Consider the following 12,516-nt stretch of genomic DNA (forward strand, 5'->3'; position numbering starts at 1 on the left):
CTTAACAAGTGTGAATGAAACAGTGAAACCAGGTGTGTTTTTCAGGAGGTAACATTATAACATGGTTTAAAGCTCATAAGAATTCCTTTTGTGTAATATGGGATCTTTAATATGCAAGTAATGCGTGATAATTACATAAAGTCTTGTTTTATTTTTATTATGTGACGTAAAACACGTTGCTCTCCGCGCCCCGCCCCTCCGTGACACTTCTGTAAAGCCCAGTTACGATACGCCTGTTTTTCTATTCTCTATTGTGGTTACGCTCATAAATGACGTCTCTCCATTTAAGGAGAGCGGCCGTTACGCTCAAACAGCGCCGTAGCTGTCAGTCCAAACAGGACGTTTAAATGGCTCCACTCAGGACCGTGAACCTTATAGCGCGTTAATAACACATTTACGGCAATTTATGAGGAAATACGCGTGTAAAACTATCGCAGGCGTTCAGTAGCTTGTTCGTCTTTATATCAGTGACGGGTTTTGTACGTGGCTTTAGCCGAAATGAGCGAAGAGGAGGCGTTTTTGCAGAAGGCTAAAGCCGGGTTTGAGGACCTGTGTCGGGCTGTGAACATGGACGAAGAGGCGAGCACCGAGGCGTGGAAGACTTACGAAAATATCAGCAGGAATTTCACTCTGGAGGTACAAAGAGCGTTGCGAAGTTTTGTGAATATTTAAGGTGTTTTGTTTGCATTTTTCTTTATGTGTACGCCAGTGTTTGACAGCTAGCTACGCCTCCTGCACATCCACACACACACGCACACACACACACACACACACACACACACACACACTACAACTGTGTCTAATGTGCTAAAGTTACACCTCTACTACACTTTAAACCTTTTGCAATTATTTAACAGCGATTAACTCCATATTTTAGTTTAGAAGATGTGTTGATTAACTTGTTTTTGCAGGGTTAAAGTAGTAGTGTTGTGCTGGTGTTTATTTCTGGATGTGTTTGTCTTATATTTGATAAAACTGCTGCAATACAAAAGGTACACCTAAAGTCCCCGGATGACGGTTTTAAGATTTTGCTCTAATTTAACAGCGATATTTTTGTTTGGAAAATGTGTTTACTGGGTTGTTTTCGCATCCCCATTGAACATTTGCTTTGCAGAATGTTCCACAGTATTGTATTCAAAACTACTACTTTGTCTTTTTTTTCCATTTAGAGCCGTTTTTATTGCTGTGCACAGGCTGTGTGTGTGTGGGGGGGGGGGGGGGGGTCTCCATGGAGATAGGGTGTCCTTTGGTCCTGGTTTAGGCCCAGTTTGTAGATTTGTTTTGATCCTAGATACGTTTAATGCCATACTGCGGAACATTCCATTTTTTTCTGGTTTATGATGTTTTGTTGTTTTTGTTTCAGGGAGATGAGAGACACTGGTTGGTCTGTGCTCTGTATGTCGCCTGCCGCTCTTCGGTCCCCACTGTCAGCAAAGGCACATCTGAAGGAAACTACGTGTCTCTGACCAGGATCCTGCGCAGCGCCCCCATGAGGTCAGTATAAGCACTGCACTATACAACCAAACGACAGCCTCCCCTGTCTATGATCTGGTGTCAATCTGTAACCATCCACTCATCCTATTAGTCAGCCTCTATAAGGCTCTGAGTGAGGGACAGTTGGATTTAATCAATCACAGTGTGGCACAAACTCTTAGAAGAAGCAGAGGGCTTTACTTATCTTATCAGTTAAAGTGCATTTGACAGGTTTTTATGTTTTTCTTATAATTACATGGTTTGCTGGATAGTACCTGTGGCCAATATTTATCATAGTTTTACATTAGTTAAGTGGGAAATTGTGTGGAAAAAATTGGGAAGAAAAGTACAAAAATACAGGAAGTAACGCCAAGTTCTAAAACGTATTCCGGGCACATCCCATCGGGTGGAGGCCCCAAGGAAAACCAAGGACACACTGGAGGTTAGTTTCTCTCGGCTGGCCTGGGAACATCTTGGAATCCCAATAGAAGAGCTGGAGTGTGGGTATGCCTACTTAGACTGCTGCCTCTGCGACCCGGACCCGGATAAAGCAGAAGAAAATGGATGGATGAGCGTAATTTAATACTATTTTGTAAATTATACAAGTTAAGGCATTTGTTTACATTATGGTTGCTAGGTAACAGTTATGCATTACCTTTACGTATGTCACATCTGCTGCTCATGCCCAACCAGGAAGTAAAAATAAAAACTAGCCAAAACAAGTACATTTTGTTTAGGTTTTAATGTTTTAGTGAAATTAGTTGTCTGACCTCAAATGCACTCAATATAACAAATGTGTGTAATAACTGAATTACAAGTTGTTTTCATCTGCTTTTCCCCCCTCCTCCCTCCTCTCCTTCAGCCTGATTGAGTTTTTTAATAAGATGAAGAAGTGGCAGGACATGGTGAACCTGCCTGAGGACTTCTGCCGGAGCACAGACAAACTGGAGAGAAACTTCACCGTCTCCGCTGTCATCTTCAGGAAATACGTGCCCATTTTCAAAGCCATTTTCAAAGCTCCGAGTGAAGAGCCAGCCCGAGTGCACCGCAGCAGGAAGCAGAGGTGAGAGGGACACATGCACTTAGCTATTAGCATAACAAGTGGGGACGTTTACATGGCCAGTAAAAATCATGTCACTAGAATGATGAAAAAGCAGCAATACCAGTTGGCCAATTTTGACTTTCCGAGTTTCGACTTGTACATGGCGACTGGATGCACCATAACCCTCTCATTACCAGAATGCAATATTGGCCAACTAGGACTATGAAATGTTTTCCAAGTTCAAATTCTGAGATTGCTGCATGTTCCAGTCTACCTTGGAGGTTGGATTTTCCGAATTCCGACTTGTACATGGTGACTGGAACGCGCCGCGATCTCAGAATTTGTACTCAGAGAACATTTCAGAGTCCAAGTTAGAAAATCCAACATGGTGGCTCCCTGCTTTTGGACATGTTTTTATATCCGACAGTTAAAATATTGACCATACTTGTGTTATTTTCCCTTTAGTTGCTCCTCTCAAACGTCGCTTTATAAACTGTAACTGTAGTAACCATGTGCAGGTGACTGAAGTAGCTGACCTGGATCCTCATTCTGGCTTTGAACACTTTCCTAGTTTTTATTACTTTATAGAATCTTTACTGTAATATTCTGGTCATCGTTTTTCCGATTTGACAGCTGAAACATGCAGCCGATGTTCAACTCGGAGATTATGTCATTTCGAGATTGGAGTTCCAAGATATGAGGATGACTGGAATGCAGCATTAACTTTTCGCAGATGCAGGAAGGAAGCAGCTCCACGGAGAGAGCAGGGATCGAGAGAGAGACGTGCTGCTGCTGTATTCTAACAGAGCAGACTGTAAACTGTCCAGTCTTAATGAAATGTATTCAAAAAAGACCCAGTAAGGACAAAGTTATGGACTTTTAAAGGCTCTAGGAAAGTTTTAGAGAATTAAAGATTAAATAAATATGCGATAAAAACTTCACTATAAAGAATAATATATATTTGCTTATAGGCCTATCTCCAAACAGGGATTTATACATTATAAAAATCTAACTTTGTGTTGTTTAAAATTTTTAAAATATAAAAAAATATCTGCATAATATCTGTTATCAGTCAAAGCTTTTACCAAAATATCGATACCGGTCTGACCTAATACTTAAATCTGACTTTTGGTGTTTCACTGGTGGAAGGAGTACTCAGTTTTATTACTTAAGTAAAAGTACAAATACTGGAGCAAAAAAATATATACTGAAATAAAAGTAGTAGTATCAATTCATTTATTAGATAGTATAAACCTTTACATGCATAAAAGACTCAGACCTATTGATACTTTACAGCTGATGTCATAAACATTCCCTGGGGGTGTGAAGCAAAATGTCAAACTCCTAAACAGGAGCATGAACGCTCCTACTGATCACAGGCTCCTGAAAATGTGATTTAAACTACCGGTAATTTTGTTTTTTCTTAGGTTTTGAGACAATCTTAAAACTTGTCTTAAAACAGCTGAACATTCCACTATAGAGATACATGTAGGACACCCCCAGTGTGATGTCGCTGCAAAGTATCAATAAAGGTCTAGTTCCTATTGACAGGCTGTAGATCGTCTTGGTTGTTTTTCACATATGAACCCTGTCATGAAGCTGCAGGGACGATCAAACCAGGACAGGTGCTCTGATGCCCCTGCCCTCATTCCCAGCTGCGCGCAGTCCTCTCCCAATGGGTAATGAGACGTTGTCCAGTTGTCTGGTTCATGCGCAGTTCTAAACACATACCAAAATGCCAAACTAAAGAAGAAAACAGAAGAAAGAATAACATTTTAAATATATGATAATTGATACATTGCAGTGACATCACGCTGGGGGTGCTCTACACGTGTCTCTATGGTGAAATGTTCAGCTGTTACTATGGAGACACAGTGCATACATTAGCAAACACTGACCAAAAAGTTTTAAGATTGTCAAGAACTCAAGAAAAAATACAAAATGGATTTAAACAGCACATTTTCAGCCTGTGATCAGTCGGAGAGTTCATGGTCCTGTTTAGGAGTTTGACTTAAACATACAACAGTCGCTTTTATTATAATCATGAAAACTAAAAATAAACAACCTATTAAAATTCTAATTAATTAAAATAAACACTACCCAATTATTTGATATGTAGAATGCTTCAGTTTGTGCTGTTGTTTTTAATATTTATTATGCCTCAAAATTAGCACTAGCATTAGCATAGAGACACAAACATCTTTCTAAACACAGAAGTGTCCTCTGGTCATTTTATTTGTGTAGTGTTTAACACATGAAGAGTAGTAAAACAAGGACCGTGACATTGCCTGGCATGGTCCAGCCGGCGCCCCACTCTGGAGCCAGGCCTGGGGTCGCGGGCCGGGCTCAGTCAAAAGGACAATGTGTGGATCCACCCTCTTGTGGGTTCATCACCTGCAGAGGGGTTCATAGGGGTCCACAGCACAGCATCTGGCTGTAGCGAAGTGGAATGTCACCTTGCTGGTGGGTGGAGCATGAGCTCGTGCAGGAGGTTGAAAGGTACCAGCTAGATATAGTCCGACTCACCTCCATGCACAGCTTGGGCTTTGGTACCCAACTCCTCGAAAGGGGTTCAACCCTCTACTTTTCTGGCGTTGCCCATGGGGAGAGGCGGCGAGCTGGTGTGGGCTTGTTTATAGCGCCACAGCTCAGCCACCACATGTTGAAGTTCACCCCGGTGAACAAGAGGGTCGTGTCCCTGCGCCTCACTGTGTTGGCCAATTGGCCAAACAGCAGTGCAGAGTACCCAGCCTTCTTGGAGTCCCTGGGAACGGTACTAGACAATGCACCAGCCAGGGCCAGGTTGTTCTACTGGGGGATGTCAACACCCATGTGGGCAATGCCAGTGACATCTGGAGAGGGGTGATTGGGAAGAAAGGCCTCCCTTATCTGAACCCGAGTGGGGTTTTTTTTTTTTTTTTGGACTTCTGTGCTAGCCACAGTTTATCCATAACAAACACCAGGCACCAGGACACCCTACGGCGGAGGTCGATGATTGACTTTGTCGTTGTATCATCTGATCTTCAGCCAGAGGGGCAGAGCTGTCAACCTATCACCACCTGGTTGTGAATTGGACCCGCTGGCAGAGGAGGAAGCCGGACAGACTTTGCAGACCCAAGTGTATGGTGAGGGTCTGTTGGGAACGTCTAGGGAGAGCTTCTCCCACATCCCGGGGGAGGTTGGGACAGGTTGGGGACATGGAGTCCGAGTGGGCAATGTTCTCAACCTCCATTGCTCCATTGTCGATGTGGCTGCTCGTAGCTGTGGTCGCAAGGTCTCTGGTGCTTGTCGCAGCAGAAATCCCCGAAGCTGGTGGTGAACGCCAGAGGTAAGGGATGCCACCAGGTTGAAGAATGAGTCCTATCAGGCCGTTTTAGCTTGTGGGACTACTGAGGCAGCTGACAGGTACCATTAGGCCAAGCGTGCCGCAGCCCCCACAGTTGTGGAGGCAAAAACTCAGGGCTGAGTTTGGGGAGGCCATAGAAGAGGACTATTGGTTGGCCTCAAAGCAATTCTGCCAAACCGTCCAACGCCTTAGGAGGGGGAAGCAGTGATGCGGTTGCTGTATCGGACAGTTGTGATAAAGGAGCTGAGACGAAAGGCAAAGCTCTCGACTAACTGGTCAGTTTACGTTCCTACCCTCACCTATGGTCATGAGCTCTGGGTAATGACTGAAAGGGCAAGATCGCAGATACAAGCGGTCGAAATGGGTTTCCTCTGCAGGGTGACTGGGCGCCCTCTTAGAGATAGGGTGAGGACCCAGGACACGCTGGAGGGACTATGTCTCTCAACTGGCCTGGGAAGGGCTTGGAATCCTCCTGGAAGAGCTGGAGGACATGTGTGTGTGGAGAGGGATCTCTTGGCCTCCCAGCTGAAACAGCTGCCTCCGCAACTCGGCCCCGGATAAAGCGTAAGAAAATGCATGGGTGGATGTTTAACATGCTGTCAGTGGCATCCACCCACAGCTCCATGTCCACTGCCTGATCTTTAAATGCTTATTCATTTTAGTTTGACTTGGCAAAAACCTCATAGATATAAAACTGGACAGGAAGCAGTGACGCTAACAGTGAGTGCCAACAGAACTGTAAACACTGCACTTTTTAGTGAGTCAAAATCCCAAATTATTAAACTAAAAATATACAAGTTTAAAAGTTTAAAAAGTGCTTAGTGTGCCAATCAGCCAGAAGAGTATTCATTTATGTAGTTATTACATGATGATGAGTCAAAATCCACGTGATTGTGAAATAGTATCATTATATTTTAAAACGCAAGCCACACACGTCAGTTAGAACATAAAAAATAAAAAATAAAAATGAATGAATACATGAAATATTTGTGTGATTACATAAAAATAAACGAACATAAATGAGTTCATCTGACCTTTGGTTCAGTGAAGACCCATCTGTCCACTTCCACTCGCCCTCTGTCTCTGAGTCCGTTAGCCCGATCCAGAACCAAATTTCCCCTGTATATGACTCCCTCATTTTCGCAAATAGAAATTCCTAAAAAAAAAAAGAAATAATAATAATAATAATAATAATAATAATAATAATAATAATAATAATAATAATAAAAGAACAATTCAGTTTCATTCATGTAGCACAGTTAAAATACAACTTAAGATGCCCAAAGTACTTCACACATAGGCAAAAACGCCCAGATATACTGCCGAGCTAGAACCAAACAACAGGGAGAAGAGGTGGGTTTTTCGTCGACTTAAACTGCGCTACAGACTGAGAGGATCTGACAGGCAGAGGGCGCTGCTCCGTGGTATGGGCACTGCTACAGAAAAGGCAAATAAGAAAAAATGTAATTAGGCTTTAAAATTGTTTTGAATTTTGACTGAATGATCCACGCACCACATTAGCCAGTTACAACCATTTGCCACAGTAAACGAAGCCAAAAAGAAATGATTTGGAGATGGGAGATGAAGTATTATTTTGTTTTGAAAGAAAACTGCAGCTGGCTCATCATATTGACGGATTCACTCCCGTATCAAGCACGTTTTTCGCTAAAATTGAGCTGCATTTATTGACGTATTTTTACAGTGTTTTTAATGATTGCAGGTGCTGGTCGGGCTGTATAAATAGACTCTTCTGTGCGGGATGGGCAGATCTCTAGTGTCCACTGTTTTACCTGCTTGAAATTCTTGAAAAATTCTGCAGTAAATGGCCATGTTTATTTATTTATTAAGAACAGTTTTATTTTTTTGGCATTCTGCTTTTAGAGAATTTCACTTGAACTAAGAAAAATCATTCAAACCACTGAGGAAAGTCAAACTTCTGTGTATTGGCATATCTGACTTTTCTGCATAAAGCACTTTGTTCAGCTGAAGTTGTTTTCAAATGTGCTATATGAATAAAATTAAATTGAAGAGTATTTGAGGAAACTACTCAAATTTTAAAATATTTATTTATTTAAAGTGTGTACCTGTTTCTCAATGGTATCTATCTTCACCAGGGCGCCTCCTATCGCCTGACATAAGATTAGACTCATGTCCCACGATGCTTTAGTTGTGACAAAATAATAGCACTCCTCCCCATTGAGCTGCCAGCCCTCGTCACACTGGAGTTTGGCCACTGGATTAATAAAATGAGAACAATCTCATGTCGGTTGATAGTTTTCAGAGCAGAAGGAAAGGCAGCTGTTTAAAATGTAGACTTACTTGGGCTGGTTGGGGCTGCTTCTGGTACTTTATTCTTTCCCCCGGCGGACACTGATGGGAAAAAAACAAAGAAAAACATTTACTATTTGTTTAAAGCAAACCTATTGTACGAGGGTCATTCAATAAATAAGGTGAATTTTTCAGTATAAGGACTTACTTTTCTTTTCTTTTTTTTTTTTTTTTTTTTGTACTTGTTTTTCACATGGATTTAATTTCTTTTGCAGATAAAAAAAAAAAACTTCGAGAGTTGTGGCGATTCATAAAGATGGCCAACCAAGAAGCATGCTCCAGGCTTGAACAGCGGTTAGTTTTCACATTTTTGGTTGGTGAAGGTGCAAACCCGTTGAAATTCATAGGAGAATGTCAACTGTGTATAGTTCGATCACCTCAGGAGACCTCACTTCTGTAGGAAGCCTTCATCTGCCTTCTGCCTTCATCCTCAACACTGCTCTGATCTTTAAAGAATTTAGCCCACTTGTAGACATTTTTTTGGCTGAAACATGTGGTACCATACACAGTTGACATTCTCCTATGAATTTCAACGGGTTTTCACCTTCAGCAACCAAAAACTTGATAACTGCAGTCAGTTATCAAGTTTTTGGTTCAATCCTGGAGCATGCTTCTTGATCGGCCATCTTTATTAATTGCCAAAACTCTCAAAGTTTTTTTCTAATCTGCAAAAGAAATTAAATCCATGTGAAAAACAAGTAAAACAAAAAACAAAACAAAAAGTAAGCTTCTATCTTTATTAAAAGTCCTTATACCGAAAAATTCACCTTATTTATTGAATGACCCTCGTACTTGAGTCTGCTCTGTAGCATAGACTGTATATATAAATGGACATAGCTAACCTGCTAGCTGCCTCGTTCCAAAGAGGAAGTGATTATGGTAGATTTTTTTTCATTTGTACCAAAATGGCTACATAATGCAGCAGAATCCTACGAGTATCACCGATTTAAGAAAGTAAAATTGAACAACAAGGTAAGTATGTTACAGTGGGTGTGTACTGGTGGTGGGGAGGAAAAGGAGTTGATTGGCAAAATGGTGTCTTGAAAGATTACTCAAACATGAAACACTTCAAATACAGCTTCAGAGGCTCAATGAGAAGAAACAACTAGAACATGGTGAAAAGTTCTGAACAGTCCATTTTGCAGAACAGGGAAAGTGTGAAGCGGTTGGGATGAGAATCAGCTCCTCCAAATCCAAGCCCATGATTCTTGACCGGAAAAAGGTGGTTTGCCCTCTCCGGGTGGGTGGTGAGTCTCTGCCTCAAGTGGAGGAGTTCAAGTATCTCAGGGTCTTGTTCACAAGTGAGGGAAGGATGGAGCGTGAGACTGACAGGCGGATCGGTGCAGCGTCTGCAGTGATGCGGTCGCTGTATCGGTCCGTCGTAGTGAAGAAGGTTTACCGGTCAATCCACGTTCCTACCCTCACCTATGGTCATGACCTTCAGGTAATGACCGAAAGGACAAGGTCGCGGATACAAGCAGCTAAAATGTGCTTTGTCCGCAAGGTGGCCTTAGAGATAGGGTGAGGAGCTCAGTCACACGGGAGGAGCTCAGAGTAGAGCCGCTGCTCCTACATGTCAAGAGTAGCCAGTTGAGGTGGCTCGGGCATCTGCTCAGGATGCCTCCTAGACGCCTCCCTGGGAGGTGTTCTGGGCATGTCCCACTGGGAGGAGGCCCCAGGGAAGACCCAGGACACGGTAGAGGGACTATGTCTCTTGGCTGACCTGGGAACGCCTCGGGGTCCCACCGGAGGAGCTGGAGGACGTGTCTGGGGTGAGGGAACTCTGAGAGTCCCTACTTAGACTGCTGCCCCCGCGACCCGGCCCCGGATAAGCGGAAGAAAATGGATGGATGGGCTCTGTCTAAATATGCAGGGTTTGTGTGTTAAATATGTGTGAGTGAATCAAAACACAACTCCAGGTCTGTTTGTGATGAAGACACAACATTATAAAATAGATCAGATAATAGCCTAATATGTGACCTTTGACCTCTGAGCTTTTGCCACATGAGCACGCATCGGGTGATACATCTGACATTATTCATCATGGCCTCAGACAGGAAGTCAAAAGAGCATCTGCTCAAAACAGCTTTTAGTGTTTTTTCTTATTGTCTATATAAAATGTTTATGGGTTTTTGTAGTTCTGTCAGTATATGAATGAAAAAATCTGGGTATGAATAAAGATGTTGTTTTTCCTCTGCTAGTTTTATGCAGAACAAACAAAAACGTGAAACTACTCACAGAGGAGAGCGACTCCATCAAAGACATAAGCAATGATGAGAACCACAGCCAAAACCATGGCCACTCTAAGCACTGTCACCTTCACCCTCTTCCCACAATGCACCACTGCAAAACAACACAAATAACTCTATAATAAACTCTTGTACTTATAACTAATATTAGTACTTTATGTGCCTGGTGTGAAATGGGTGGAGCACAGAGAATATTACAGGTCTTATATTACTCAGAGTTGACTAGTGTGAGCTTTACACCATGTTATAATGTCGTTACCTCCTCAAAAACAGACCTGGAGTTGTGTTTTGTTTCATTCACACAAGTTTGAATAACCCTTTATTATTAGTCTGTCTATATCTCCAAAGCTCAAATGCTTCTTGTGATGTCATGTTTCCAAGTTAACAGCTCCTTTTACTTTTAGTTCAGTAGAGATTGGCAATTCCAGGTGTTTTCTGTTTGAGAGAAGAAATAAGCCTAAATATGCAGGGTCTGTGTGTTAAACATGTGTGAATGAAACAAAACACAACTCCAGGTCTCTTTGTGATGAGGAAAAAACATAAGATGTGATAAAGATGAGAAATTACTGTAATATGGGCTCTTTAAGACAGTTTGCCTCTGTGTTTTTATACAGAGGGGGATCAGGTTCTTGTCAGTTCATATTTCAGTCTATATATGTTATAATTAATACGTGTTGTGAACATAAATCACAAATCCAGTGGTGGAACATAACAAAGTAAAAGTAGTAGAGTACTGTACTTTTTAAATGGATACTTTTACTCCACTACTTTTGCAAGCAGATATCTGTACTTTCTACTCCACTATATTTTTGAACTAGACTGAAAAGTAATTTTTTATTTTTTTTGTTTGAGACCTGATGAAAAGGTTGAGGGTTTATTTTTAACATGAACAGACTAAAATATACAAATAAAAACAGCTAGAAAAAAATGATCAATTCAGTTGTTTCTGTTGAACAAAATTCAGATTTGACAACACTCAACATTTGAAGTTTTATAAGACCTGAAAATCTGCAAGAAATACTTTTACTTTTTACTCTTTAAGTACATTTTTAAACATGTACTTTAATGCTGTTACTTAAGTAAATTTTTTCATGTGATACTTTTATTACTACTTGAGTATTTTTTGTTGTATTATCTATATGTTTGGTAACAAAATTGAGTATTGCATAAATCTAGTTGAGGATATTTTTTCCCAATTGTTGAACCCCTTGGATAACATAGAAGTCTCACCCGTGTGTCTCTCCGTGGCTGGATCGTTGACATAGCCTGGATCGTCTCTCTTCATTTTTCTTTCACACTGACATGTGCAGCTTTATCCTAAAATAATGTGGTTAAGTGTTGTTCTATAAATCTTCTTCAGTTTCTCCAGTATTTGCAGGATGTGTAACCTCTGAGGTCTGCTCAACTTCCTCTTTCTTCATAATGTGCAATGGAAACTATGTGTTTTCACTTATCTCGTTGAGTTACACATGACATCACTACACATGACATCACTATTTAGGCCAATCATGTTTTTGGATCACCTTTTGGATATTTCCTGGCAAAGTACAATGTAATCAATACAACTGACTCTGACCCATAGACTGTGTAAAGAAGTGGACTAGCATTCGGCTCCACTCAAATGAAGCTCACCAAGGCTAGAGCAGTTATAGGGCTGAATTTGGAGCCATGTTCCAAATTTGGAATTCTGACCATGGGTATCATAGCAACGAAAGAGCCAATCCGGAGTGAAGCTGTGGAAGGTAATGTCCCTTCCCGCCCGCACTGGTGGTTTAGTGGGGGGCAGGCACTTACCAAGGCTGTCAATCAAACCTGTTGCTAATGCTAGAGGGTGACTTCGGGGAAAGAAGGTTACTGATTTGTGCATTCTCTGTGGGTGTGATGCTAACATTAGACACTTTAGGAACAGGTGAGCTGATTCGTGCTGTTAAACAAGTAACATTACAGTCACAAGTGTTTCAATTAGTCACTCTCACCTTTTTGTTGAAAATCAAACTCCTAAACAGGACCATTGTTTAAATTTATTTTATTATTATTTTGTATTTATTTATTTATTTATTTTCACACTATTAAAACTT

General features: G+C 41.3%; 1 protein-coding gene across 1 annotated transcript in view; it reads left to right on the forward strand.

The window, feature by feature from the left end:
• The first annotated feature begins 326 nt into the window (after positions 1-326).
• Positions 327-12,516, forward strand: part of rbl2 (retinoblastoma-like 2 (p130)) — a 44,026-nt gene continuing 31,836 nt past the window's right edge. Inside the window, exons 1-3 of the mRNA XM_033968746.2 lie at positions 327-636; positions 1,364-1,494; positions 2,336-2,536. Of these exons, the coding sequence (XP_033824637.1) occupies positions 499-636; positions 1,364-1,494; positions 2,336-2,536 (470 nt within the window). The 5' untranslated portion in view covers positions 327-498. The remainder of the gene's footprint in view (positions 637-1,363; positions 1,495-2,335; positions 2,537-12,516) is intronic.

This window comes from Periophthalmus magnuspinnatus, chromosome 6 (genome assembly GCF_009829125.3).
Source record: "Periophthalmus magnuspinnatus isolate fPerMag1 chromosome 6, fPerMag1.2.pri, whole genome shotgun sequence".
Taxonomy (NCBI): domain Eukaryota; kingdom Metazoa; phylum Chordata; class Actinopteri; order Gobiiformes; family Gobiidae; genus Periophthalmus; species Periophthalmus magnuspinnatus.